Below are 26771 nucleotides of genomic sequence, written 5' to 3'. Positions count from 1 at the left end.
TTTAAAATATATAAATTTTGGTATAAGATTTGGATATGAGGAAAGTCCTAAATTTCGGTGATAAAAAAGTTATTTAAACGAATTTTAAAAAATGATGCTAATTTTATAAGATAAAGATTTTTAACGTGTTATTTATGACAATTTTTCGAGAGTATAGGTGGTGGTGGTGAGCTGATTAAACGAATGAAAAACCATCCGGGTCGGGTGGATTTCCAACATTTCCCGGGTTAGTCGGGTCATCTTACGAACCGAAAACTCGCACGCTTGAAATTAGGCACGCGTGAGAGACAGAAGGAGTGGAGTTACTCCTCACACACTTATCACGCGTGCGAGGTAAAAATAAATAAATAAATAAATAAAATTGTTGCGGGAAGGGGGGGTTGGGAAAAAGCAGGTGCTGCCATTAATGCAATTTGGTTCTTCTTCTTCTTCCTTCTCAAAAACTTTTTTTTCTTCTCTCGACTAGCAGATCTGTCCGTCTGGTGGGTCCATTCAGACAGCTATTACTTGAGCTGCTTTCGTCCCCACACACTTTCAAGCTCATTCATGGCTTCTCTACTCTCCTCTCTTTTCTCTCTCTTATTCCCTCTTTCTATCTCCCCATCTTCTCAATTCCTTCACTCACTCAACCACTACCACTCCTCCAATCCCAATTTTGATGCTTCTTAATCCCTTTTCCCTCTCTTTCCCTCTTATTCTCTTCATTCCCACTTCCAATTCTCTCTCCACCTGCTTCTTTGCAACTCACTGAAACTGGAAACTGCACTTATAAACATTTTAAAATGGAAGAGAGGTTGTTTTTTAAGCTGGGTTTCCATGCCTTTCTTCTCCAGGTGTTACTGCTTCTTCTATGTGAGTGTTCCCACCTTTTTTTTTTTGAACGTTTTTCTATGTGGGGTTCGCCTCTTTTTCCTCGATCTGTTGGCTTTTCTTCAGTTTGTTGTTATTCTAGTGCTGGGGTTTAGCAAATTTGTTCTGTTGGGGAAATGTCGTCTTTAATTTCCTATAATGTTTCTTTGGTTTGAGAAAATAATATGAATGTGCTTCGAAAATTTAACCATTACTAGCTTCTGCTATGTGGTTGATAACGTGCTCCATCTCTGCACTTCTTTCTCGACTTTCTTGATTTGCTTATTTCTTTGTTATTTATTCATTGGATAGGATTGATGAATTTTCCTTATATAAAGAAACAGCTCTTGATACCATATTTTGCTCTGTTATTATTAACTGAACTTTTTTTCTTCATCTCTCATTTAATTTACGGTTAGATTAAATGATTAGTCACTCAGCTGTCGTTGTTGTGCTAATGGGTAGTATGCATATTCTTTTGAAGGAGCTCATGATATAAGCAAGATCTTGTTGGGTTCAATTTTAAATTTATAACTCGAGTATATATGGAAACTGTGGCGTAGTGATTTAACTCAGGAATTTATGTTACCATGTTGGCTTAAAAGAAATATTCGGAGCCATGGTCTGGATTTTTCTATCTTGACACGTTAGTCTTAGCCTTGTTATTTATGTAGAATACAGAAGTTAATGTAACAGAAAAATGAGTTGGGAACATAATTTTAAGCAAGAAAGGAAATCCAAACCCAAAGCTTGTATGTTGTCTTGCCGAGATAATGTTACTGTATACTGAGATACAAATGGAACAGTAACTGTGAATGAAAAATATAGAGACTGAAGTTATTGAAAGATATGTGTATAAACATATTGAGAGTATTCAAATAGTTGAGCTAACCACCTAGCTGTTTCACCGGAGTAACTTCTTAAAAGAGTGATTTTATATTCTTTTCACATGTAATTATTTTTAGATAGAGTGATGTTGTGTTATCTATTAAAATGGAATATGAAAGCAGCATGAAGCTGTTGATACTTGATAGCATCTTTGGATTTTCCTGTACTCGTACCACCAAAGTAGGTTCTACAACCATTCCTCTCCCATGATTTTCTTGGAGATGAGTTTTCCAAGGTATCCGTTGAAATTAGTGAACTAGCTCCTCCACTTTCTTGTGTCATTGTCAATATATTATCCATGTTTGGTATCTCATCACATGGCAATAAAACCCATCAATGAACATTTTTGCTAAGTCCTCTAAACACAATTGCGTCCCTGAAATTAGAATATTTATGCCACTTTAAACTGCAGAACGGCATTGCACAATCAACTAAACAGGGTAATACTTATATGTTTAATGCAGTATAATATCTTACTAGGTTTTTTTTTTTTTTTTTTTTTTTTTTTTTTTTTTTTTTTTTTTTGCAGATTTCCATGAAGCTAGCTGCATCCCATCAACTTATCCAACACGGCACCTGTCAAACGAGAAACCAATGGATGATATGTATCCTGTGATTGCTCCAAGTGGGAATCCAAAGCCATTCATTCCTCTCCTTGCCCCTTCTCCATTGGTACCCTTCACAAATACCACCGTTCCAAAGTTATCAGGTTTATCACTTTTTATAATCAGTTTTAATCTATTGTATACTTGATGTTAATCATTTTCTAGAAAGAGGGCTTTTAATGATTTTCATTGACTATTCTTTTCAATTTAATCTCTCATTTTCCTTGCAGGACAATGTCTGTTGAACTTTTCTGCAACTGAAACTTTGATGAGTATGACTGCTATAGATTGTTGGGCCCCTTTTGCAAAACAAATGGCCAATGTTATTTGTTGTCCACAGTTGGAAGCTACTCTTGCTATCCTTATTGGTCAGTCCAGTATAGATACTAATGTTCTTGCTTTAAATGGGACGCTTGCCAAATATTGCCTCTCAGATATTGAGCAGATTTTGGTGGGGCAGGGTGCAAGTGAACGACTTAGACACATATGCACAGTTCATCCAGCCAATCTCACTGAAGGATCTTGTCCGGCTAAAGATATTAGTGAATTTGAGACCACCATCGATACCTCTAAGTTGCTTGCTGCATGTAATAAAATTGATCCTGTGAAAGAATGCTGCAATGCAATCTGTCAGAATGCCATTTCAGAAGCTGCTACAAAGATAGCAATGATATCTACAGATTTCTTGGGTATGCCTGGATCTCAAGTCTTGCCTGAACAGTCAGCTAGAGTTCGTGATTGTAAAACTATTGTCCTCCGATGGCTAGCAAGCAAACTTCACCCTGCTAATGCCAAGGAGGTTCTTAGAGTACTGTCCAATTGCAATGTCAATAAAGGTGAGCTTGAAAATGTTTTTTTTTATTTTTCTTGAAAAGATTGAAAATGAATTTTTTCAAACAGAGATTTATGAAATTCTTGTGATATCACTATTATAATTCATCACATCTCTATGTATTTGTTGATCCTATGCCATTTTCCTTTTTGGTCCATGCCCACAACATTTTTAATTTTTTTAAAAGTAGAGTTTGCTTCTCATCTTCACGCTGGTTTGTTAATTGTTACCACTCCCTGTCGATGCTATTATTTTTAGCTGCCACATTATCATATTTGCACACTCCTTCACAGATTTTCTGTGTGTGCTATTCTCAGTTTGTCCACTGGAATTCCCTGACATGAAATATGTTGCCAATGCTTGTGGGAATGCGATCTCTAACAAGACAGCTTGCTGCCTGGCCATGGAAAGCTATGTAACGCATCTGCAAAAGCAGAGCCTGGTTACCAACCTGCAAGCTTTGGATTGTGCTACAGCATTGGAAATGAAATTACGAAAGTCAAATATTACCAAGGACGTGTATGGCCTATGCCATATAAGCCTTAAGGATTTCTCCCTTCAAGGTTTGTAGCTTCAGTCCTCTTATATTTCTAGATTTAAAGAATTCCTTCTTGAATAATTTCATATGGATTCTAATACTTTTTTCCTTTCTTGCCCATGTTATAACCTGATAATGGATCTACAACTTTGAGAATCTCAGTTGGAAATCAAGGTACTATTTCAAGACATACATTCCTGACATGCTAAAGAAACGATAGTCATCATCTATAAAAATTTACTTTTTCCATATTCCTTCAAGCCAATCTTTGACTACATCATTGGCTTTTGTTGCCTTAATAATTATTAGAACACATACCATTGGGTTGTTTTCATGTTTTTAACCACAAAAGTATCGATGTCAATGCATAGCTAGCAAATACAGAATTTTAGCCAATTTCGAAAATTCAAATGGCTAAGTTATGGCCCTCACATTCACTTTCTTTGACTTATATTATCCTTCTTGCCAGAGTTTGGATGCCTTCTACCAAGCCTGCCTTCAGATGCCATATTTGATCCATCTTCAGGTATCAGCTTTGTTTGTGATCTGAATGACCATATACCAGCTCCATGGTCTTCTACATCCCAAATGACAGCATCATCATGCAATAAGAGTAAGACACTTTGTTTTTTACTTCCAGTATAGGGTATGGGGATTAAGTATAGTCCCTTAATCAGTTTTCCCATCTTTATAAGAAAATTTCAATGTATTCTTTTCTTTAATTTCTAATTGCTTACCTGTTTTTTGGATTGCAGCTATCAAAATTCCTGCACTTCCTGCAGCAGCATCTGCTCAAAGTGGTACTTATATTCTTCAACTGCCATCGAATTTCTCTACAATAACTGAATACACTCCAGTATTGTGACTAATGGTCAACTTGAAAGAGTCGTTTAATTTCTTTTTCATTTCTTTTTCTTAACACCCATTTTAAAATAGTTTTTTAGTTGACCCTATCTGTGGTATATCAGTTTGTCTAGGTTAAATCTTACCATTTTACATATAAATAGCCCATGAAACCTACTATTATACCATATACTAACTTCCATTACCAAACGAGTCATGTCACTGGTTTTTTACTAGTCACACTACTAATGCCAATTGGGATGTGTTCCAATTGAAGTTTGAACTATATCCAGTATATTGAATTTATTACCATGCTTTAGGGCCTGACATCAGAGAGTTATTTAGGTATAGTACCTAAGTCAAATAAGAGAAAAAGTACCTAACATAAGAGAAAAAGTTTTCAGTGGATCCGTGAGAGTTATTAGGTATAGTACCTAAGTCAAAAAATGCACATTTTTGTTAGGTTGTTTGACACATTCAAAGTGCCTTTATGTTGAATCTGAATTGCGTTGCAGGCCTTTATAATGATGGTGTTCTACATGTCTTGCTCATTGCTTTCTCAGTGACCCTTATGATGCTAATTTAGCTTTTTTATTGCTCACTTTGGAGAAGACTGTCAGTCAAGTCATCAAAAACAGATGCCATTTTTAAGAAGCTTATGACAGAGTCTTGTATCCTCAGAAGTTTGATCCTTGTGAATAGTTTTCTAGATGTTCTAAATATGGGAGAAATTTGAGTTGGGAAAATGGTTCCAAATTCCTATTTGTTCATTCTTGCTTGTTAATGTAATAAAAAAAAGTTTTGTAAAGATATAGTAGGAAAGCTGAGCAGAGTGGTGCAGCGTTTGGGATCTCTTTGTATATTTGGATTGCCATCAAAAGAAGCAAAGATGGTTTTGTTTTTCTTTATGCTATATGGTTAAATTAATCATTGTGTTATGGTGGCTCAAAAATTGATATCCTTATGTTGCCCTCATTATCAACCATAATTATCCCAAGGAAAATTTCTTTATGAAAATGTGAGTCTTAATTTGATGGCAATATTGCTCAGCTACTTTTTTCTTTAAAGGTGTAAGTTCAAATACTTGTACCAATGAATACTTATTGGTTAAATTATACAAGATACTCTTAAATCTTGAGATCAATTATGTCTCCTAAACTTTAAAAGTTTGAAATAGTAAAAAAATTTGAGATGAATGGCCATTGAGAATTGACGATGTCTTTTCAGATGAAGTGATAGAAAATGATGATGTTAATCTTCTATACAGTTGAAATTGAGTTGTAAATGATGTTATATATATCTTTCAAATTTTATAAAAACTACCCATTTTTGTTTTTGGAAAAACTTATCAGTTCATGGGTATTCTTATGATTGATTTCAAATTGGAGAGACCATATGAAAAATTTCAAATTTTAGATGAAAAAAATTGAAACTCGTTCCAACATTTCTAAATATTTGGTATTATTTAAGAAGAAAGTATCATAAAAATCTAGAACTAATCTTCAATAAGGAACTCCCAAACAACTTCTCAGAAACACCAGTAATCATAAAAGAGAAAAACTGCTTTACTGAATCATTTACCTTCATTTTCATTTCCTTTTTCCGTTAGAGGCAGCATTAAGAAACTCTCCATCCATGGAAACAAAAACCCCAACAAGCAATTCTCTCTTCAAACACAGAACTTCACAAAACAAAGAGAAGAAGACAAATATAGAACTGTAAAATCCTAAACTCAAGTAACCAAAGTAGGAAAAGCCAAAGTTTCCACCTTGGGTCCTCCAAATAACCTCTTACAAGTTCTAAGCTGTCCAAATTGCTTGCAAATCCCAATTCTTGCTGTGGACAAACTCATTGACATTGTCTTCTTCAGCTTCTTCAACCTCCTTCCAATCCTTAACTTAAACTTCCTTATTCTGATTCTGAGACATGAGGGTCTTCTCTTGCTGCCATTGTTGGCCTGCTCCATTATCTTGTAAATCAAGAACTGAGCTTGTCTATGCTTTTTCTCATCTGGGTCTTCTTTCTCCATCCTTGAATAACCACTGTTTTTCCACATTGTCACTAAAGCACTCATATTTTCTCTGCCAAAACAGAGCCTTTCAGAAACAGAGCAATTTCCAGAGAGAAATGGTGTGAAGCCAGAATCAAACATATAGATTCATTTCACAATGCCCTTTCCTTTTATATTCATAAAAGAGAATGAGAGAGAAAGGCATGTACATGGTTGTGATTTGTTAAATCCAAGAAAAAGTTAAAAGCAGAGCAAACCGTCCATGCGTCATTCCTCCTTCACCAAAAACCTACTCTTATTCTTTTATAAATATAAATTATTCTTAAGGTTTATATATATATATTTTTTTTTTTAAGATTAGACTTGAATCTCATGGAATGGCTTGAATATCTTATCTGACGCTTCAAACAACCAAGCATGATGTCTAATGTAAGTTATATTTAGAGGAATGAACGACCAAGCATAATAGCTAAAAAATGTAAGTTGTATTCGTACTTATGTTATTTGTCTTATTTATGTTTTTGGCTAAAGATTTAGTAGGATGTGCTATATAATCTCTCTTACTCTATATTTTCTCTCTAATAAAAAACTGCTTTCTCTTTTTGTCCATAGACGTAACTAACACATTGTTATCAAACTACATAAATCTCTGTATCAATTTCTCTACTATTTATGTTTTTTATTCTCTTTATTTATTGATTTCATAACACATGATAAAGTTTAAAATTTTTAAATTTTGGTTTATTAGAGTGAACTGAATTATTGTGGTGTCATTTTTGAGGCTTCTCCTAGTAATTCTATGGTGGTTGAAGAATTTATTATATTTAATAAGATTCGACTTTCATAAAATATTTTAAAGTATGCGGAGGCTTAGAAAAATTAAAAATTGATAATGTCAACCACATTTATGGGACTCAATTATATATGTAAATGGAAATAGTAAACCAAAATGATCATTTATTAACGAAGAAAACTTCAGTTTGTTATTTTGGACTCTGCAATAATTATTTTGTTAATTTTTCATCAATCTCTATACTCAGATATGACAAGAAAAGAATTTTGATTTGGGTCATTGTGTAAAGCATGTGATTGAATAGGCTGGATAATCATGCTTTTGGAAACACATAAATTATTGCATTATTGCATATAACCTATGGTTTGGCATTGAAAATAAACATATAATAAACTAAATAATTCTTGTAAAAAACTATGAACCATCTGCCAGTAGAGTCAGCAAGTAAGCCAAGCCGTCCGAATGAACAGACAATGAACCTACTTTGTGGATCCATGTGGCAATATTTAATTCGTCTCATCGGTCACCAGCTGGTGAGATTTAAAGTCAACAGATCGGACGTGTGAAGGTTGTCATGTGTAGAACAGACAGAGACCTGGCCGATGCCTGCAGGTTTCTTGAAGAGTCAGCTTCCCCCACGGCCAAAAGATCAGTAAGAATTATTGAAAATCATTGAAAATTGTTTATGCTTTCATTTATCGGGTTTCCATTATTAGCCTGATTCCGAGTCGTTTTCAAATCTCGTCCATTATCTATCTTTACAATGCTATGATGTAATTTATCTTAGAAATACGACGGGAGGTTCACAATGGTTTGATAAAGAAAAGATCATGGATATAAAAGCAAGGACAACTCTTTCTAATGAATCAAAATCATGCTCTGACTTGGTCATGTCAGTAAAATCTCTCTTACCTTGCTACAACCATATTATTATGAATCAACAATAAAAGAAAGCGAGAAAAAGAACGTAAACATTAAAGCAATTAACACAAAGACTGCTTTCAAACATTAAATGGGTAAAGAAAGAGTGCAGTTTATTATTAGAGAGAAATATCATAATACAACAACAAATGCACCTCTAGGATTAGAGGATTTATCAACGCACCCTTTCAAACTCTAGGGGCAAACTCATAAATAATGCATAAACAAATACAAATTAGGCTTTGGGCATGTTGGTTATCCGAAGCGTCAGATGACAAAATCAAAGTATTCCAATATATGCTCTGGTGCCACTTGACAAGACAATTCATGGATCTCCACAATTCTATGATATTATTCATTTTGGACACAAGTCCTCCAAACTTTGCTTTTGGTTTCATGGTAGTTTTCACTTCACTTCAAACTAAGGTGGTGTAAATCATTTGATGTGAAATAATATTCGTATTGTTGGCGTCCATCTTAATATTAAAGATATTGACTTGGAAATAAAAGTTTATGCGTCCATGTTCAATGAGAATGGAGCATAGGATCCTCATCCATTAATATACATTTACTTTTTTTCCACAATGAATGGTTCAGAATAAACTCATAAGGAACATAAAAAAAAAAATGAAAGTTGACCAAATGTTAGAGCTTTCAGCGTCAGATTCCAGACTAAAAAGTATCGAGAGTTTTGACAAATTTTTATTTTGTATTTGCTTTCTTCTTCAAGCATGTCGTCTGCAGGCATGCTTCTTATTTTTTTCCAAATAAACAAGCAAAGTTAGTAAAGGATGATGTCTGTTTGATGTTTAAGGGCCAAATGGCATTATATTTACTTCCGAAGTCATTGACTTTTAAGTATGTTGATGTTTGCAATGACACAGACACAGTAACCTTGGATCTGTAAAGAAAGATTATGTTTTTCTAATGTACATGTCAAGATTATTATTGAAAGATTATGTTTTTCTAATGTACATGTCAAGATTATTATTGAAAGATTTATGTTTTTCTAATATACATGTCAAGATTATTATTGAAAGATTATGTTTTTCTCATGTACATGTCAAGATTATTATTGATTAATATTTGCTACAGTAATGAAGAAGCAAGAACATTGTTTTGTTACAGGCCCGTTAGACAAGATTTGATTACAAGTGGCAACTAGATTCTTGTTGAACTGGGAATTGCTTGAATGGATAATGTTCCGCTCTGTTCCGTTTGTTTTGGGTTTAGAAACACTAACTAGATTCATGAATCCTTCCCAGATAAATTGAATCTAGGTCAGTTGTCTTTATCTCTACCCAATTCATGAACCCCATTTGATAAAAATATTTATCAACAGTGTAGTTTTTAAGTGGAGTTTTCATCAAGTTAGATCTGAGATTTGTCTAAACTCAGAAATCCAACTCTTTGTAGTTGATGTCACAAATAAAACAGTAATTGCATTAAGTTATACCTTAAGACTAATAATTAAATGTATCACAACATTTCTAAAGATTTGTAAATATAGCAAAAAAATTATTGTTGATAGACTCCAATCAAGAATGTAGTCATCTCTGAATTTAAATATTGTTATATTTACAAATTCTTTTGTATTATGCTATATCTACAATATTTTGAGTCTGATTACTATATTTGCAACGGTTCAGATGTCACTAGATTAATAATAAGTGAAAATTTTATATATGAACAACAAGTCTGTCTGGCAGACCTCGATTTGTAGCTAACAAATCCCCACTACAAGTTGATTGAACATTCAGAAGTATTTACGTTCTGCTTGTGTCCTTAAAGGCAGAAGTAGGTAGTCTAGGCAGGAGGATGAAGGCTTGTGAGACTGGTAATGCTAAATGATCTAAAGCTTTCTCAAGAGGATATATATTTTTTAGTTTCTACTTAACCCACTGATCCTTCAAGCTTCAAGCTCATGAGTTGGTTCACCTCGGCACCAAACTCATCAGGCAGTTCGTTGAAGACGTCACGACAGAATCCGGATATCATGGCAGCCATGGCCTTCTCATAGTCTATTCCTCTCTGCTGAAAATAAAACAACTGATCTTCACCAATCTTGGAGGTACTGGCTTCATGTTCGATGCGAGCTGTGGGATTCTTCACCTGTTAGAAATGAGATTGTGAGTTATTTTGATGACTAGAAAGATTTGAGAAATAAAATTAGCACAAATTAAGAATTTCATCTTATCCCTACAAGAACCACACATATCTTTTTCAAGACGATTTGTAAATCTACTAACAAATATTTTCCCATCTATTAAAGATTTTTTTTCCATTATTGCAATTTGCAAGTTTCAAAATCAGTTCAAGCACCTCCCAACTAATCTAACTAGACAAACATTGATCCGACAACGAGAGGTAGTACTTGAGATCCTAAACAGTTGGTTTATAGTTTGAACCTCCCCTGGTGGCTGTCTATTACCACTTTTACACTAGCCCTCCCCCCCCCCCCCCCCCCCCCCCAAAAAAAAAAAAAAAACACCCCGAAACACCCAAAAAAGACTCACCACAGGCCCACACCAAACACAGTAGATTCTAGACAAGAATTTCTTCAGAACTGACAAGGATAAAGAACCCTCTATTTCAAGAATCAAATTAAAGATAGTATACCATCAATATTATGTATATGTACTTAAAAGTTCATAATGATGAAGAAAACTATGTCAAGAATGCCCAAGTCATTTCGTGTAGACAGAAACATAAGCTGCCCATTCGGTGCCAAGTCTTGAAGTCATGAAAGTAAAACAAGCGCTTGATAGATAAAGATGGCACTGGCAACGAATGCATGACAAGATTTTCATTTTCTGGAGAAATTTCAGAGAAACCTTGCTATTACTTCCAAATTGTTTTCTCAAAGAAAAGCAAACAGTCAGTAGTTACTTCTTGTTCATCAGTGGCTTTAACCATAGAACGAGAAAAAATTGAAATATCATTTCTTTAGTTTTTTTGGGACAAAGGCGTAATTAGAATAGTTGTAGTGATGTAATGTTAGAGAAACTTCCGAGACGTTGCTGTTTCAAAAGAAGAGTACAATGGCGATTTGAGACACTTTGAACTGTTGGTATGGTAGGAAACACTTGGGGTCAAAGTTTTAAATAATATGCTGTTTTCGAGGACGAATATCTCAAAGATTAGGCCAATAGGAAAAAAAAACTCAGTTCACCACTTCTCTTTGAACTTACAATCGGATTTGATATATATTCATAATGCACGAGTAACACCATGCATATAAATGGATAAAGGAAGTATGATTACATGTGCAAGTCTTTGGGCACATTGGAGTTTCTAGTCCGAATTCTCTGATAACCCTGAGCAACTACCGTATCTAGTAATCCCACCACCACATACATACACAAAACAAAAATGAAGAGGAATACATACAATAGAAAACCATCAGCCCTCCAGATTTAAATATTCACGGTACCATGCACAATCTAGGAACCAAATATATAAAGCTACTGAGGGTAAATCTAATGATAATTGAAAACAAACAAATCATAACATCAAAGGGAATTACCTGGATGTATGGGTAAGTGTTAGCAGCAGCATTGTCACCAATGAGCATTGAATCGCATTGTGATGAGTTCTTAGCATTATCTGCTTTGGATTGAACCTGAACAAGCCCCCTATAACAGTTCCTTGAGTTTCCAGCAGAAATACCTTTTGAGATAATTCTACTCCTTGTATTCTTTCCTTTATGTATCATCTTTGTACCGGTATCTGCCTGTTGATAATTATTCGTCAGCGCTACCGAATAGAACTCGCCAACAGTATCATCACCCTCCAAAACAACACTAGGATACTTCCAAGTAATGGCAGAACCTGTTTCTACTTGTGTCCATGATATCTTAGAACGATCCCCAGCACAAAGGCCACGTTTTGTTACAAAATTATACACCCCCCCTTTTCCTTCTTCATCACCAGCATACCAGTTCTGAACTGTGGAGTACTTAATCTCTGCACCTTCAGCACAATACAATTCAACCACCGCAGCATGAAGCTGATTTCTATCATAGGAAGGCGCTGTACATCCCTCCAAATACTCTACAAAACTCCTGTCATCAGCAACAATCAAAGTTCTCTCGAATTGTCCAGTTTCCAACGCATTGATTCGGAAATAGGTCGAAATCTGCATCGGGCACTTTGTGTCCTTGGGTATATAACAAAATGATCCATCGCTAAACACCGCCGAGTTCAGTGCAGCATAAAAGTTGTCCTCGCTGGGCACAACTCTACCCAAGTACTTTCTAACTAAATCAGGATATTCCTTAATTGCCTCTGATATGGAACAGAAAATCACACCTGCTTTTTCTAGCGTCTTCCTATGAGTAGTAGCAATTGAAACACTATCTAGAACAGCATCAACAGCAACATTAGCTAGACGGTTGCGTTCATTTAATGGAACCCCGAGCCTATCAAAATACATAAGCAGCTCCGGGTCGGCCTCATCAAGGCTATTCAAAGTGGGTTTCTTCTTAGGGGCAGAATAATAACATACATCTTGAAAATCAATTGGTGGGTATCGATTATCAGACCAAGTGGGTTCTTTCATCTTTAGGAATTTCTCAAAAGCATTCAACCGAAACTCAAGCATCCAATCGGGTTCTTCTTTTAGGGACGAAATCAACCGAATTGTTTCCTTGGAAAGCCCTTTCGGAATCGAAAACGAATCGATATCCACAGTAAATCCAAATTTCCTATCGTAATCGCGGTTACGAAGAATATCCTGAATTTTCTCATCAGTAGTGGTAGATGAAGGAGAAGGCTTACCGGAGTTGGCAGTTTTGGGATCGTATCCAACATCTGCTCGGACCCTGAAGGGCTTCGACTTCGAAATCTTCAAGTTAGCGATTCTGGGAGTCTGAAGCTTAGGGATTGAGTCTTTCTGTAATTCCCAAATGGGCTGATGAGAAAACCGTGAAATTCCATTAGCTAACAGAGAAGCCATGGATGATAGATAGAGCGAGAGAGAGGAGAGTCGATGCGATGCGCAGCTAAAATTCGTGGCTTAGGCTAAAGCTAAAGTGGACGAAAATCAGTGTTTATTTTCTGGCCATAATTTTGGCGTCTTTCTTTCTTTGTACATCTTCGACAAATGGCAACCGGAAGCGATTGTCTTGTGGGCAACACGAGCCTTCAGATTACGGGTTTACTCTCAATATGCCGGTGTCTTTCATTTTACCAATTTTTTTTTTTTTTTAATATAAATAGTGTGATAAAATTTCGGTTTCGATTAATATTTTTTAAAAAAAGTTATAAAAATAATAATTCAAAAAAATCAATTTAAATTAGGATATCTATATTTTATGATTTTTATATAAATTAACATACCTATTATTCATATTAGTGATAATTTATTGCTTAAATATTATGTTGAAAATTTTTCACAACTATTTACAGGATTATATATATATATATAACACCGATAGACACTAATAAACGTCTATCAGTGTCTATCACATCAATCAATTGTAGACTTTTATCACAGATAGATACTAATATACTTTTTTCAGCCTCTATCAAAATTTTTTTGCTATTTTGTGTAAATATTTTCCCTTATTTTTCTATTTTTAAAAGTTCCACTATTATGTTTCGTGGATTTTTATGATATAATGAAAAAATTAAATCACCCTCATGCTAATGAAAATGTGGAAATATCGACATGTCAACAGAAATTTAATACCATGGTTACTCTTAACCCAAAACAAAAGGGCGAAAAAAACAAAATAAAAGGGCAAAACCCCCCCGAAAATATGCAAATACAATTTAAGTTTAATTAAAATTTGGTCCTTTTGAAAAAAGGTTATAATTTAGTGTTGATAGGACTTTTTAAATAGTTTTTATAATTTGATAAAATTTTCGTAGTCTTTAGTCCTTACCATAGTGACTATTATGAGTAAGTATTTATCAAATTATATGGACTAGATTCTATTTTTTTCAAATCATAGGAACCAAATTTATAATTTAACCTATAATTAGTTGGAATTCCTAATTCTAATCTCAAAAATCAAAACAACTACGGCTCATTTGGCAAAAAGTTTTTGTTAATAACCTTGAGATCCGAAGTTAGATGCTTCACTCACATATTATAAAAAAAGAAAAAATCTTTTCCAAAATTTTTAAAAATTATTTACACAATAGAATTTTGGAAAAAATGCTAAATTTAAATTTATTTAAATTGTCAATTTTATTCTTAAAATATGAAATTTGCGTCTATTTGGTCCATAAACTTGTAAATTTTCATATTTAGTCTCCAAACTCTTGAATTTTAAGATTTAATATTTCATTAGACATCAGATTCAAATTTGTATCTAATAAATCAATTAAGGCTAATATTTTTAGTCTTTGAAGTTTCAATTTAGTTTTTGTTTAGCCATTGAAATTTAAAAAATGAGATGTTTCATCCCTAAAGTTTGAAACTAGGTTCAATTGGTTTGAGTAAAACAGAAAAATCAACTTAGTCTATAGACTACCAAGAAACTATTTAGAACTTAATTTCAAATTTCAAAAGCCAATTGAAAAATAAATTCATACATCGAAAACTGAATAACAATCAAACACTTGTTTGTTTATTGTTTTTATTTAAAAATATTAATCTCAAATTGATTTGATTAATTGAAATTGTTTCATAGAAACTTTAAATACGAAGCATTTTAACCACTCTGAAATCACTCAAAAATCACTCTAAGTCTTTTTTTATGCCTAAAAAATGGCTTGGTCTCAATCATAAATGACTGATCGTGCCTTTTATGAATACTAGCCATTATTCAATAATACATTTTAAACTATAGTTGTATAGTATTCATTCTTTAAGATTAATAAGCATTTAACTGTTTGTAAACGTCAATTAACAACTCCTATCAATAATTAATGTACATCAGAAACAACTATAATCATGTTGTCATTTTAGAGATCTAAAGTTTTGGGTCAACGAATATGTATCAGAACTAAAAGAATTGAAGAACTCACTTAGTACATCAAACCATTGACATAAAAAATGCAATGAACCCCAAAAAAATCCTACAAATTAATAAATAAGATCAAACAGTAGTGGTACTAAGATAAGACCACATGAAAAAAGTTCATACCACAATCATGCAATGTATATACCAACAAAATTCTGCAATTAAATGGTATTGGACAATAGTTGTAGTACCATGTTAACATCATGCTGCACCATTTTCTCACAAGTACTGAAAACATAAACGAAAAAAACAAAACAAAACCCCACAGTAACCATAAATTTGCTATTGTGAAACTTCATCTTTAGGATAAATGGATGAATAACTTAACAGTATTTAAATCAGTAGAAAATGCAGTGCTCAAACGCAAAGGCACAGTGCCTCCAGATTCTCATCAAAAGACCAAAAAAAGTAGTGTTTGAAGTAAAATAAACGACATAAAGTACACAATAATAAAAATTCTGCGGGAAAACATGACAATGTTTAAAAAAAGAAAAAGAAAAAGAAGATATTTTATGTCATCAAAGAGTTAAGGTAGAAAAGAAAATAGGAAAACGAAGAGTTCTTCAGGATGGATGGGCGGGCTGGAATGGGGAGGTGAAATAACTTCTCAAAATCTTTGACGATTCAGTCGGGAGAGGCCAAAGCAAGTGAACAAAACTTCAAATCTACATGTATCCTCCTTGCTGCTGCTGCTGTGGTTGCTGCGGCGGTGGCTGCTGGTAATTTCCATAGCCACCATAGCCACTGTAGAACATATTAGGGTCCTGAGGAGCTGGAGCATAGCTATAGTTTTCGTATCCTTGCCCATACCCATAATAGCCACCTCCATTCCACTGGTTAGGATCCGCCTGTGGCTAAAAAGATGAAGCAATATGACTAATCATTCAGAAAGAACTATATCTAATAACCATCAATGACACGAGAAGAGTACAATACTACAACCTGTTTATTTGAAGGACTACGTCCCCAAGAAAGTCTAATGTTCTGCCCACCAATTTGTGTTCCATTTAAAACGCGTAATGCTTCCTCAGCACAGTTTCTAATAACCACCAAATGAGTCGCCACCAATTCAAGGGAGATTAAGATATTAGGGTACATTCTTTAGAATTACTGAGCCATTTCGTAGTTTTGAAAGGAAAATAATACTAACCTATCAGAAAATTGAACAAAGCCACATCGTTTGCCTACAGGTATCTTTACATGTACCAATTCCCCATACTGACCAAATACTTGTCTCAAGTGATCGTCTGTGACATTAGCATCCAAATTACCCACAAATATCTGCAATATATTTCAGAAGTTAGAAAACGCAAATAAAATTAAATGACAAAGGAAAAAAGGTCAAGAACCCACAGTCGTATTGTTTGGATCATTCTCATTCTGAGCTCCTTGAGGATTCTGATATGAAGCTGCAATAAGTAAAAATTAAATCTACATGAATTTGCTCTTTAACTTGAACTAAACAGTTCAGCAGTTATCATATTTTATAAACACTTTTCTAGAACACACAGTAACCATCATTCTGCAAAAACCCAAGCTTGCATAAATATTATACATGAGAAATAAAAAACAAAAACCACAAGGAAGACCTGCATAACCACAGGTTAAAGTGTTCTCTTCTTATAACATATCTTAAAGTCAAACCTCCAACCAAACCCTTTCATAGCTTGTTGGCTTTGTGGGAGAGTTTTGAATTTCAGAATCACACTGGTTGAAATGGTTCAATGCAACCTAAAGCGATGTATGAGGGGTAATATTGTTGTACTCATATTGTGCAACCACAAAGGATGCCAAAAAAGACGAGAACTACAAAATTTGCACAAAATTAGGGAAATAAACTAGAAAATATAACGTGTCCCTGAAGAAATATAAAACTAGAAAATAGTTCAAAATAAAGTTTTAGGTGCCAGCAGCTCTAAAGAAGACATTTCCTTTAAGCAAAGGAAAAAGCAGTTTGAACCTAACTATATTAGTGAACTAAGAACAGAGGAAAAAGAAGGAAACAGAATGCCGAAGGAAAAGAAAAACCAACATCATTTGGCACCTGCTAATTTTCTTATCCAAATGAAGAATATTAAAACCATCTTTTAATGTGAACAATGAGTCAGATTGTTCAGACCAGCAAGGTAATTTATTTTATTCCTTCAAAGTCTAATTAAAAGGAAAGCCCAGAAAAAGCCATCATCCCACTCCCCCAATCAAAATTTGCTAATTTCGTCTTACACCTTTCTTTCAATAAGGAATGTATTTCATGCCTAAAAGGATCGAAGCACGGAACTGCACAACTCCATCCATAAAGGCACACAAGCAGTAATATGTGTATCCCAGACAGGTAAATATTTTTAATAAATACTTCCATATCCTGTGGGATGAGAAAATCCATAGAAAAATACACACAATTTTAAAATAAAATAAAATAAAATAAAGGTGATATTATAAAGCATTACATCACGAAAAACTCGTCATCACAAATAGCATCCCAAACTTTAGACTCGAGCAACCATATTATGCCATATTATTAAGAATCCAGCACACCTAAACTTACCCAATCATTCACATAAAAATGATTCACACCAAGAATCTGAGTGAAACATATAACAAGGCTCCAAGAAATGAAACTAGCCAAACAGTCAGATAGGATCCTATTTACAGAAGAGGTACAAACAATGTATACCTGAGCATACCTGTGTACAAATGTTAAAAGATGAATGGAATATTCCAAAGGAATGACAATGTAGAATACCGAGCTACAGAACAAAAACTAGTAAGAAATAAGACTCCTATGAACCCTAAAAACTAGTAAGAAATAAGACTCCTTGCTGACCAAAATTCATTTGCAGGTAATGGATTAATCATTTAAACGAGATTGGATAATCAAATACTGAAAAGAAACAATAGGAAGGCAAAACCCATAAACCCTAAATGTTAGGAGATGAAGGACAAGCACAACCCAAGTAGCCAGTTATAGCTGCTATACCTATTGACCTTTCAATAATTAGTCTGGTTAAGGAACCTACGTTTCCTAAACTTCTAAAAAAAAATTAATAAAAATTTCTACCGGAATTAGACTGAAATGCCAGGGAGAGCGAAAAAAAATACTCATGCAAATGATAGGAAAAGCTAAACGTAGCAGAACTAAAGGTGAATTAAAAAACGTAGCATAAATATGCCACATAAAAAGAAAGAGGTAAGACATTGGCGGGAAAAAAACTGACCTAAATGGAACGACGTACTAAAGGGTAAGCATGTCAGCTGAAATCAGTAGCGGACCCCAAGCTGACAGAGCCTTTTGACACCCTGCTTAAAGAAAAGAGGAGTTTTATAAGTTTATGAATCCTTTTTATAGTACTCATAGTGACCAAAGCTGGAATTGGAAGTGCACGAAGGAAAAGGCATGAAAGGCTACTATTCTTCCAAGGCATAACGAAGGGGGAATTAAAATGCTAGAAAACTAGAAATTAAAGTAATGGAGAGGATCTAAAGCCGGACAGAAAATAAAGATCGGATTACATCTTGGCATATTGAAAGCAAAATGCATGCCAAAACACTAATCAGTAAACACAACCGACACATACATACGATGAATGAATGATGGAGACATATTCCATACAAAATTTAATGCCCTGTTTTTCATTTAAAGTTTTCCAGTATGGGGGGAAATTCATATTTACTTTTCGCAAACTGCTGACCGCCAGAAGTGTTCTTGTTAGCTGCTGGACCAATTCGCATGGGCCTGGATGAACAGATAACACCATTCATCTCAGTCATTGCCCGCATTTGTTCAGATTCGTCCCCGAACTTAACAAACCCATAACCCTTAGTGCGTCCAGTGAGCCTATCAATCACAACTTTAGCACCCTTAACGGAGTTATAACGTGCCCTAAATGTTTCTTGTAGCACGTAATCAGTAACATCACCAGCCAAATCTCCTACAAAAATCGTGTAATCAGGAGAGTCATCTTGACGCTTCTCCCCTGCTGATGCCCAGTTCAATCTAAAATTTTGTGCCCCATTGGGCATTGCGGTACCATTATACGTTTGAAGTACTCTTTCTGCAGCTGGACGGGTTAAAAACTCAATAAATCCGTAACCCTCAGACTGGCCGGTCTGCTTATTCCGAATGACTTTCACAGAGGAAACCTGGAGATATAAACAATGTTAATTCTAAACAAGAAAGAAAAAATAAAATTCGCAACCTCTTTTTATCCACCAAGATTACATTGCAATAACATGCGTGGTCACAAATCTTAATGAAATCAACCTAATAATCGTAAAATTAAAAATTTCCCACAAACAACGATAAAAAATAAAAATAAAATAAAAACAGAAATACACAAGATCTAAACAGGGGTGGCGTTCTTTGACGTACCTCGCCTGTATGAGCAAAACAATTAAAAATATAGTTCTCGTCCATCCAGTACTGCAAGTCTCCGATCCAGAGCGTACGGACCTCATCGGCGCTGGCTGGTTGAGGCGGTTGGCCCTGTGGCGAACCGGCCTGCGGCTGCTGAGGCCACATCTGAGAAACAGGCTGCGCTTGAGGCGGCTGAGGTGGCATCATCATGTACGAAGGTTGCTGTTGCTGGTACTGAGGGGCCTGGTGAGGCATGTTGTGAGGGACAACACCAGGAGCAGGCTGCATCTTTTCAGAGGAGAGGTACAAAATTTCCTTACTGTAGAGAGAAGGAGAAAGAAGAAGAGAGTTTTTGGGTGTCTCGTATGAACAAAGAGAAACCCTAACCCTAAAAGCCGAGAAGAGGCAAAGGGCGGTAACAAAAAGGAAGGGAATCGGAAGGAATCGTTTAGATTTATCTTTTTAGAAAAGGAAAAGGAAATATTTTTTCTTTTTTTTTTTTTGAGATACGTTTTACTTATCTGAAAGCTTTGAGGCCGTGATTTTAGAACATTGGGCCCCACATCCAGGTCTAACGTCGTATTGACGCTCGCCAATGCGACCAATCAAGAAGCGAGCTCATGGAAGTCCAGAAGGTACCAACCACACTCGATTATTTGGGTTTTCTTTTTCTTTTTTTTTCCTATTATCAATTGACGAACCATTTTTCAAATTTCAATATCATAAGCTGACTTATTCCAATCTCCAATAATGTCCGGAAAATACTTTTCACAAGAAAACTTCCTTAGAATTGATTTTCATTAGAATTAATCAATTTTAGAAGATTTTTAGGCAAACTTTATCTTTTCTTATGAAAAGTTAGACATTGATCCAAAATTGAACAAAATTTGCAGTTTTAGACGTTAATCCAAGTCTAAATATTAATGGATGAAATAAAAATTTCTTCCTCTAACCAATTGTTTTTATGAATTCATTTAAGGCACAAAATTGGATGTGGAAATTGATGGTAAATGATCGACGAATACACCTTCAATATTGCAACATAAAATAGAATTCAAACAATTCCAAAACTCGAACGTTTGGGTTCAATGACAATCAACTCCTACAGTAATAATACAAAAACTGTGTAGCAAAAAGTTTCAAGCCAGAATAAGTCAAATTGGCTAGATCAGCACCAGAAGGAACATAAGTAGTAAGTAGTAGTTCACCCACGTACAGCTTATAACATGGATTTAAGATCATTCAACTCGCTACCATGATAGATATGATCATATAGAGAAAAAAAAAACAAATAACACAACACGCAAAACCTCTAACACCAAATACAACACACAAGTGACATCAAGTCAACGAAGTCATACAGAATATTTGTTCAGAATAAGATGAGAGTAATATCTCCAAAATCTTCTACAAATGATAAAAGCAGAAGTTCCGGTCTCATTTGAGGGGAGAGTTCGGGGACAGAAGAAATAGAACTTGTCATCTACATATATCCTCCTTGTTGCTGCGACGGCTGCTGTGGTGCTGGTTGCTGGTAGTTCCCATATCCACCATAGCCACCGTAGAACATGTTAGGATCTTGGGCAGCTGGAGCATAGCTATAATTTTCATATCCTTGTCCATATCCATAATATCCTCCTCCACCACCTCCTCCATTCCACTGATTAGGATCAGCCTGGGGCTGTAAATTTACAACAGAGGTTTATAAAGCTATATTATTTGCTTTAATGAATACGAGAATATAAGTGAAGCACAATACTACTACCTGTTTGTTAGAAGGACTACGGCCCCATGAAAGTCTAATGTTTTGCCCACCAATTTGGGTTCCATTCAAAATGCGCAAAGCTTCCTCGGCGCAGCTTCTGAAATAGTAATAAAGAAACAAAATACACTACTCATGAGCAAACGAACACCAAATGTTCGGAATGGGGGGAGGTGGCATGAAAGGTTCTGAAAATACCAACCTGTCTGAAAATTGAACAAAGCCACATCGCTTGCCTGCAGGTATCTTAACATGCACCAGCTCTCCATACTGACTGAATACTTGCCTCAAGTGCTCATCAGTGACATTAGAATCCAAATTTCCCACAAATATCTGAAACAAGATTAAAAAAAACAACTCATAACTACGCCCATAAGATTATAATGCTATTGAAAATTGCTGAAGTACCCACAGTTGTATTATTTGGATCGTTCTCATTCTGAGTCCCTGGAGTACTCTGGTATGAAGCTGCATTCGAAAATATTAAACTAAAATGACATATTCTATCAACATGAACTAAAAAATCCAGCGTTATCATTTTTCCTAAATAAGATGCTGTTCTCAATGACACTTCAACTTAATGGTGTCATTATCATATCACTTCATCACTATGGTGAATAATAGAAATAAACAGTTAAACCAAGACGCATGCGAACAAAAACAAGATAAATCCAAATTACTAGCAGACGAAAGATACATGAAAAAACACATCCATTTTTTTTAATTAGAAGTAGGATTAAAAACACTAAGAAAGATGGAAATCAGTCTTATCCTGGCTGTAATAACTAATAATGAACAAAGGCAACAATTATATATATTTAGGAAAAAAAAGGTTTAAAAAAAAAAAACTAAACTCTCACGTCACCTGCCGTTTTTCTTATTCTAATGAAGAGTTTAAAATTGTCTTGAAGTGTAGATTTATTAAACCTGCAAAGTAATTATTTTTTTCCTTAAAAGATCCCATCAAACAGAAGCCCACCTATATTTCATTGAGGCTCACATTTTACGCCTCAGAGGCACACACCCCTATCCATAAGACGTAAGCCTCCTATTATTTCAGATAGGCATATGATTTGATGAACTTCTAGGCTTTCAGCTCATATCAATATGAAAACATTAACATGAAGACCAGAATACTAAACAATAGAAGACACAAAGCCAAACATAATGAATGCAAAATAACTAAGTGATTCCTTATGCTGCCCACATCAGAGGAGGAAAAATCCACATAATAATAAACAAGAGGAACTCACAAAGAAAGGGATGTTATAAAGCATCGATCTAATGAACTAATAACTAAATATCACAAAAGCCTCCGTAACTTTCAACTTGAGACAACCATATTATGCCATATTGGAAAGCTTGCAGTGCACACTAAATTATGCCAATCAATTACGTAAAATGATTCAAACCAAGAAACAGTATGGACCTTAAGACAAAAACTAGAAGAGGCAAAAGCAGCACACCGATTAATCAGCAAAACCAATCGATAGAATCCTAACCACAAGTAGGGTACATATAAAGTATAGATGAATGTAAATAGATCCAACACGTTGAAAGGAATGAGTCAATGAAATACCGAGCTACAGAATGAAAAACTAAGAAATGGAAATCCAGGCAGATCAAGAAATGTATTGAATTCTTTTGTAGGTAGTGGATTTGTCTACAGAAGTGGGATCCAACCAACAAATACTGAGAATAAAACATAGGAAAGTAAATCCCATAAACCCTAAATATAAGGAGGTGAAGGACAAGCACAACCTATATGACATACTGCAGTTGTAGAAGGAAAGCTCAGAATCAAACTGGTCTGCGACCCCAGATTCCCAGTTGTTGGAAATTTCAAAAAACCATCTAGCTAAAGAACCTAAGTGGCCTAAACTTTTTTAAAAAAAATTAACGGAATTAGACGTTGTGAAATGCCAGGGAGAAAAAAAATACCCATGCAGATGAAAGGAAAAACTAAACGTTGCAGAACTAAAGGTGAATTAAAAACCGTAGCATAAATATGCCACATAAAAAGAAAGAGGTAAGACATTGGCGGGAAAAAACTGACCTAAATGGAACAACGTATTAAAGGGTAAGCGTGTCAGCTGAAATCAGTAGCGGACCCCAAGCTGACAGAGCCTTTTGACACCCTGCTTAAAGAAAAGAGGAGTTTTATAAGTTTATGAGTTTTTTTTTATAGTAGTTACAGTGACCAAAGCTCGAATTGGAAGTACAGGAAGGAAAAGGCATGAAAGGCTACAATTCTTCCAAGGTACAACGAGGCTGGAATTAAAATGCTAGAAAACTAAAAATAAAAGTAGCGGAGAGGAGAAAAGTCCAAACAGAAAATAAAGGAGGTCGGGTTTCATCTTGGCATATTGAAAATGCATACCAGAACTCTAAACTCAACCACATATATAAAACGAATGAATAAGACGAACTATACTCCATAGAAAATTTAATGTTATGATTTTCAATAAAATGAAATTCCCCTCTGAGAGGGGGGAAGTGGTATTTACTTTTCGCATATTGCTGACTGCCAGAAGTGTTCTTGTTAGCCGCAGGTCCAATTCGCATGGGCCTGGATGAACAGAGAACACCATTCATCTCAGTCATCGCCCTCATTTGTTCAGTCTCGTCTCCAAACTTAACAAACCCATAACCTTTAGTACGTCCAGTGAGCCTATCAATCACAACCTTGGCACCCTTCACAGATGTATAACGCGCTCTAAATGTCTCTTGTAGCACATAATCAGTAACATCACCAGCCAAATCCCCAACAAAAATAGTGTAATCAGGAGAGTCATCTTGTCGCTTCTCCCCTGCTGATGCCCAGTTCAATCTAAAATTTTGTGCCCCATTAGGCATCGGGGTGCCATTATACGTTTGAAGTACTCTTTCTGCAGCTGGACGTGTTAAAAACTCAAGAAAGCCGTAACCCTCGGACTGGCCAGTTTGTTTGTTCCGAATGACTTTCACGGAGGAAATCTGGGAATACATACATCATTAATTCTAAAAAAAAGAAAAAGAAAGAGAAAAATATATATAACCAATTCCTATCCACCAAGATTACATTGTAATAGCATTTCAAAAATCTTTCACTAACAGATATACAATAAATACTAATCCACGCATGATCCGAACTGGGGGTAGCGTTATTTGACGTACCTCGCCTGTATGAGCAAAGCAATTAAAAAGATAGTTCTCGTCCATCCAGTACTGCAAGTCTCCGATCCAGAGCGTACGGACCTCATCGGCGCTGGCTGGTTGAGGCGGTTGGCCCTGCGGCGAAACGGCCTGCGGCTGCTGAGGCCACATCTGAGGGACAGGTTGGGGTTGGGGCGGTTGAGGCGGCATCATCATGTAAGGAGGTTGCTGTTGCTGGTACTGAGGGGCTTGGTGAGGCATGTTGTGTGGGGCAACACCAGGAGCAGGCTGCATGGTTTGGAAGAAGAGAGGGATGAAAGAATTTGTTAAATGTGAAACAAGGAAGAGAGGTTGGGGATCTCGTTGAAGTCGGAGAAACCCTAACCCTAGATGTCGGAAACAGGCAAGCCGCGAGCGAGAGAGAAACGAAAGGGAAGGAGATTGCTGGGATTTTATTTCATTACCAATTGAGACACGTTATCCGAAACAGCGTGGAGACCAGGATTTCTAGATTTTGGGCCCCACATTTATCATCTGTCCATTATCGTACTGCTTTTCTTGAATTGGCCCAATCAACCACCGAGCTCATGCAATTTCAAATGCTTCCGACCACACAGTATCACTTTGGTTAATTAGCACAATCTAATCATCCTCAATTTCTTTTTTCTTTTTTCTTTTTTCTTTTTTCTTTTTTCTTTTTTCTTTTTTTTAACACAATAGGGGTTAGCAAAAATGGAACCAGATACCTCTGGTTCGTTATGTTCCCTTTAGCTATTATGGTCAAATTAGATCAATTAGATCAACTAAATCAACTTTTCTTTTCTTTTATTTCGATCATATGGAGGAGTTGAGAGATGCAATATAATCTTTTGATTGAGACTGCAACCTTTTAAATTTTGTTTATAGTTCATTCAACACAGGTAAAACTTCCTTAGAGTACTTACCTGAGGATTAAAATTGCGGCATTTTTTTTTTTATCATTTATAATATTAGATTGTATTTTAGTTATATTCATTAACTTTCTAAGGTTTCATTTTTATTCTCGAATTTTAAATTTGTTTCAAGGCAACTATTGGATTGATTTCATCCATTAATATGTGATTAATTTATAAAGATGAATTACAAAAGCCATATGACGATAGTTTCAATTATGTCATCAAACTTTAACTTTCAGTTGTAAAAGTTGAGTCATTAAACTTATAGAAATGTTAAGATTGGACCCTCAATCTTACATTATTGTAGAAATTGTAACAATTGTATAAGTTTGGTGGTTGAATTTTTATCCTCTGGAGATCCAATTTGTATAACTTTTGTAAGTTGAGGGTCCAATTTTACACCGTATATAAGTTTGAGGGCTCAATTTTTAAAATTAAAAGGTTTAGAATGTAACTGCAATTACCATCATACTTTACGGATGATTTTTTACAATTTGTCCAATTTGTAAAATAGTGTTTCATGTGATGACAAGTTTGGATTATATTTATAAACCATAAGGGAATGTGTTAAGGCATTGAGTTGAATTGATTTGAGTTGGTTTTTTAATTCAACTCAATGTCCGACTCACTAACTTCACAAGTCGATATTAAATAACTAAACTCCATCAACTTCAATAGTGTTCACAATTAAATCTGCACATTAATCAAGAAACTCCATCCTTTCCTCTCTATTTCTCTCTCCCTCCAATATTTCCAATGACTCCACCCGTTAGCTACAGTCGAAGACCAACTCTGACAACACTCATTGTCAACGACATACTTTAATGACCACTTTCGATGGCTCACTTCGGCGAACATCTCCAACAACCACCCTCAACACCCTACATCATCAACAATCCATTATTTATGACATGCTTCGTCAACCACCTTCCCACAACTAAAATCTGACAAAGACCACACCCAATAATCATCTCCAGCGACCATCTTTGATGTCTGACTCCATGCGACTACCACCTATGGCAACTAACTTTGATAATCACCTCTAACGACCAACTTTGATTACCAATTCCATTTATCATCTCCAACAACTAACTCTAACAACCAACTTGACCGATCATATACTAAAAATACAAAAAAACTTAATCGGTGAATGTGTTTTTAAGTACTAAAATTAAATTATTAACTCATGATATTTAATAGTCATATTATATACTAGTTTATGCCCTCGTGGTTTTACTTTTAGTTTCATACAAAAATTCTCATACCGTTGGTGATAGTTGTTCTCCCTTAAATGCTTATGATCATCCCCTTATATAGTTAATATGAGGCTT

General features: G+C 35.1%; 5 protein-coding genes across 9 annotated transcripts; 1 reads left to right on the top strand and 4 right to left on the bottom strand.

Moving 5' to 3' along the window:
* Positions 1 to 380: 380 nt before the first annotated feature.
* LOC120083254 (putative GPI-anchored protein At1g61900) lies at positions 381 to 5507 on the top strand. The gene is made up of 8 exons (XM_090316136.1): positions 381 to 852; positions 2267 to 2446; positions 2573 to 3178; positions 3492 to 3737; positions 3875 to 3886; positions 4182 to 4325; positions 4468 to 4512; positions 5071 to 5507. Exons 1-8 carry the CDS (start codon positions 783 to 785, stop codon positions 5139 to 5141), a joined length of 1374 nt encoding a protein of 457 aa, XP_090172262.1. The 5' UTR covers positions 381 to 782; the 3' UTR covers positions 5142 to 5507.
* A 589-nt stretch (positions 5508 to 6096) lies between these two features.
* LOC150034683 (uncharacterized) lies at positions 6097 to 6754 on the bottom strand. Its single transcript, XM_090316137.1, has one exon. It carries the CDS (start codon positions 6705 to 6707, stop codon positions 6288 to 6290), a length of 420 nt encoding a protein of 139 aa, XP_090172263.1. The 5' UTR covers positions 6708 to 6754; the 3' UTR covers positions 6097 to 6287.
* A 3186-nt stretch (positions 6755 to 9940) lies between these two features.
* Positions 9941 to 13473, bottom strand: ABCI8 (ATP binding cassette protein 1). The gene is made up of 2 exons (XM_039038673.2): positions 11807 to 13473; positions 9941 to 10392 (listed from the first exon to the last, which is right to left on the bottom strand). Exons 1-2 carry the CDS (start codon positions 13235 to 13237, stop codon positions 10174 to 10176), a joined length of 1650 nt encoding a protein of 549 aa, XP_038894601.1. The 5' UTR covers positions 13238 to 13473; the 3' UTR covers positions 9941 to 10173.
* Positions 13474 to 15611: 2138 nt separating this feature from the next.
* On the bottom strand, positions 15612 to 20123 carry LOC120082906 (polyadenylate-binding protein RBP45). Of its 4 annotated transcripts, none has more exons than XM_039038315.2 (6): positions 19624 to 20123; positions 18926 to 19394; positions 16608 to 16663; positions 16405 to 16535; positions 16197 to 16293; positions 15612 to 16102 (listed from the first exon to the last, which is right to left on the bottom strand). In XM_039038315.2, exons 1-6 carry the CDS (start codon positions 19894 to 19896, stop codon positions 15920 to 15922), a joined length of 1209 nt encoding a protein of 402 aa, XP_038894243.1. In that variant the 5' UTR covers positions 19897 to 20123; the 3' UTR covers positions 15612 to 15919. The 4 variants fall into 4 exon arrangements, with proteins under 4 accessions (XP_038894243.1, XP_038894240.1, XP_090172261.1 ...); XM_039038312.2 differs by having other exon boundaries at positions 15612 to 16108; positions 16194 to 16293; positions 19624 to 20102; XM_090316135.1 differs by having other exon boundaries at positions 16194 to 16293; positions 19624 to 20102.
* Positions 20124 to 20921: 798 nt separating this feature from the next.
* LOC120082905 (polyadenylate-binding protein RBP45-like) lies at positions 20922 to 25007 on the bottom strand. 2 transcript variants are annotated; one of them, XM_090316134.1, is made up of 6 exons: positions 24527 to 25007; positions 23878 to 24346; positions 21783 to 21838; positions 21573 to 21703; positions 21374 to 21470; positions 20922 to 21289 (listed from the first exon to the last, which is right to left on the bottom strand). In XM_090316134.1, the coding sequence occupies exons 1-6, from the start codon at positions 24797 to 24799 to the stop codon at positions 21092 to 21094; spliced, it is 1224 nt and encodes a 407-aa protein (XP_090172260.1). In that variant the 5' UTR covers positions 24800 to 25007; the 3' UTR covers positions 20922 to 21091. The 2 variants fall into 2 exon arrangements, with proteins under 2 accessions (XP_090172260.1, XP_090172259.1); XM_090316133.1 differs by having other exon boundaries at positions 21371 to 21470; positions 24527 to 25005.
* Between the last annotated feature and the right edge of the window lie 1764 nt (positions 25008 to 26771).

Source organism: Benincasa hispida, chromosome 8 (genome assembly GCF_027475165.1).
Source record: "Benincasa hispida cultivar pf3 chromosome 8, pf3_genome.v1.1, whole genome shotgun sequence".
In the NCBI taxonomy this organism is placed as follows: domain Eukaryota; kingdom Viridiplantae; phylum Streptophyta; class Magnoliopsida; order Cucurbitales; family Cucurbitaceae; genus Benincasa; species Benincasa hispida.
The sequence above is the reverse complement of the archived record's forward strand: the minus strand, read 5'-3'. Positions and strand labels throughout refer to the sequence as shown.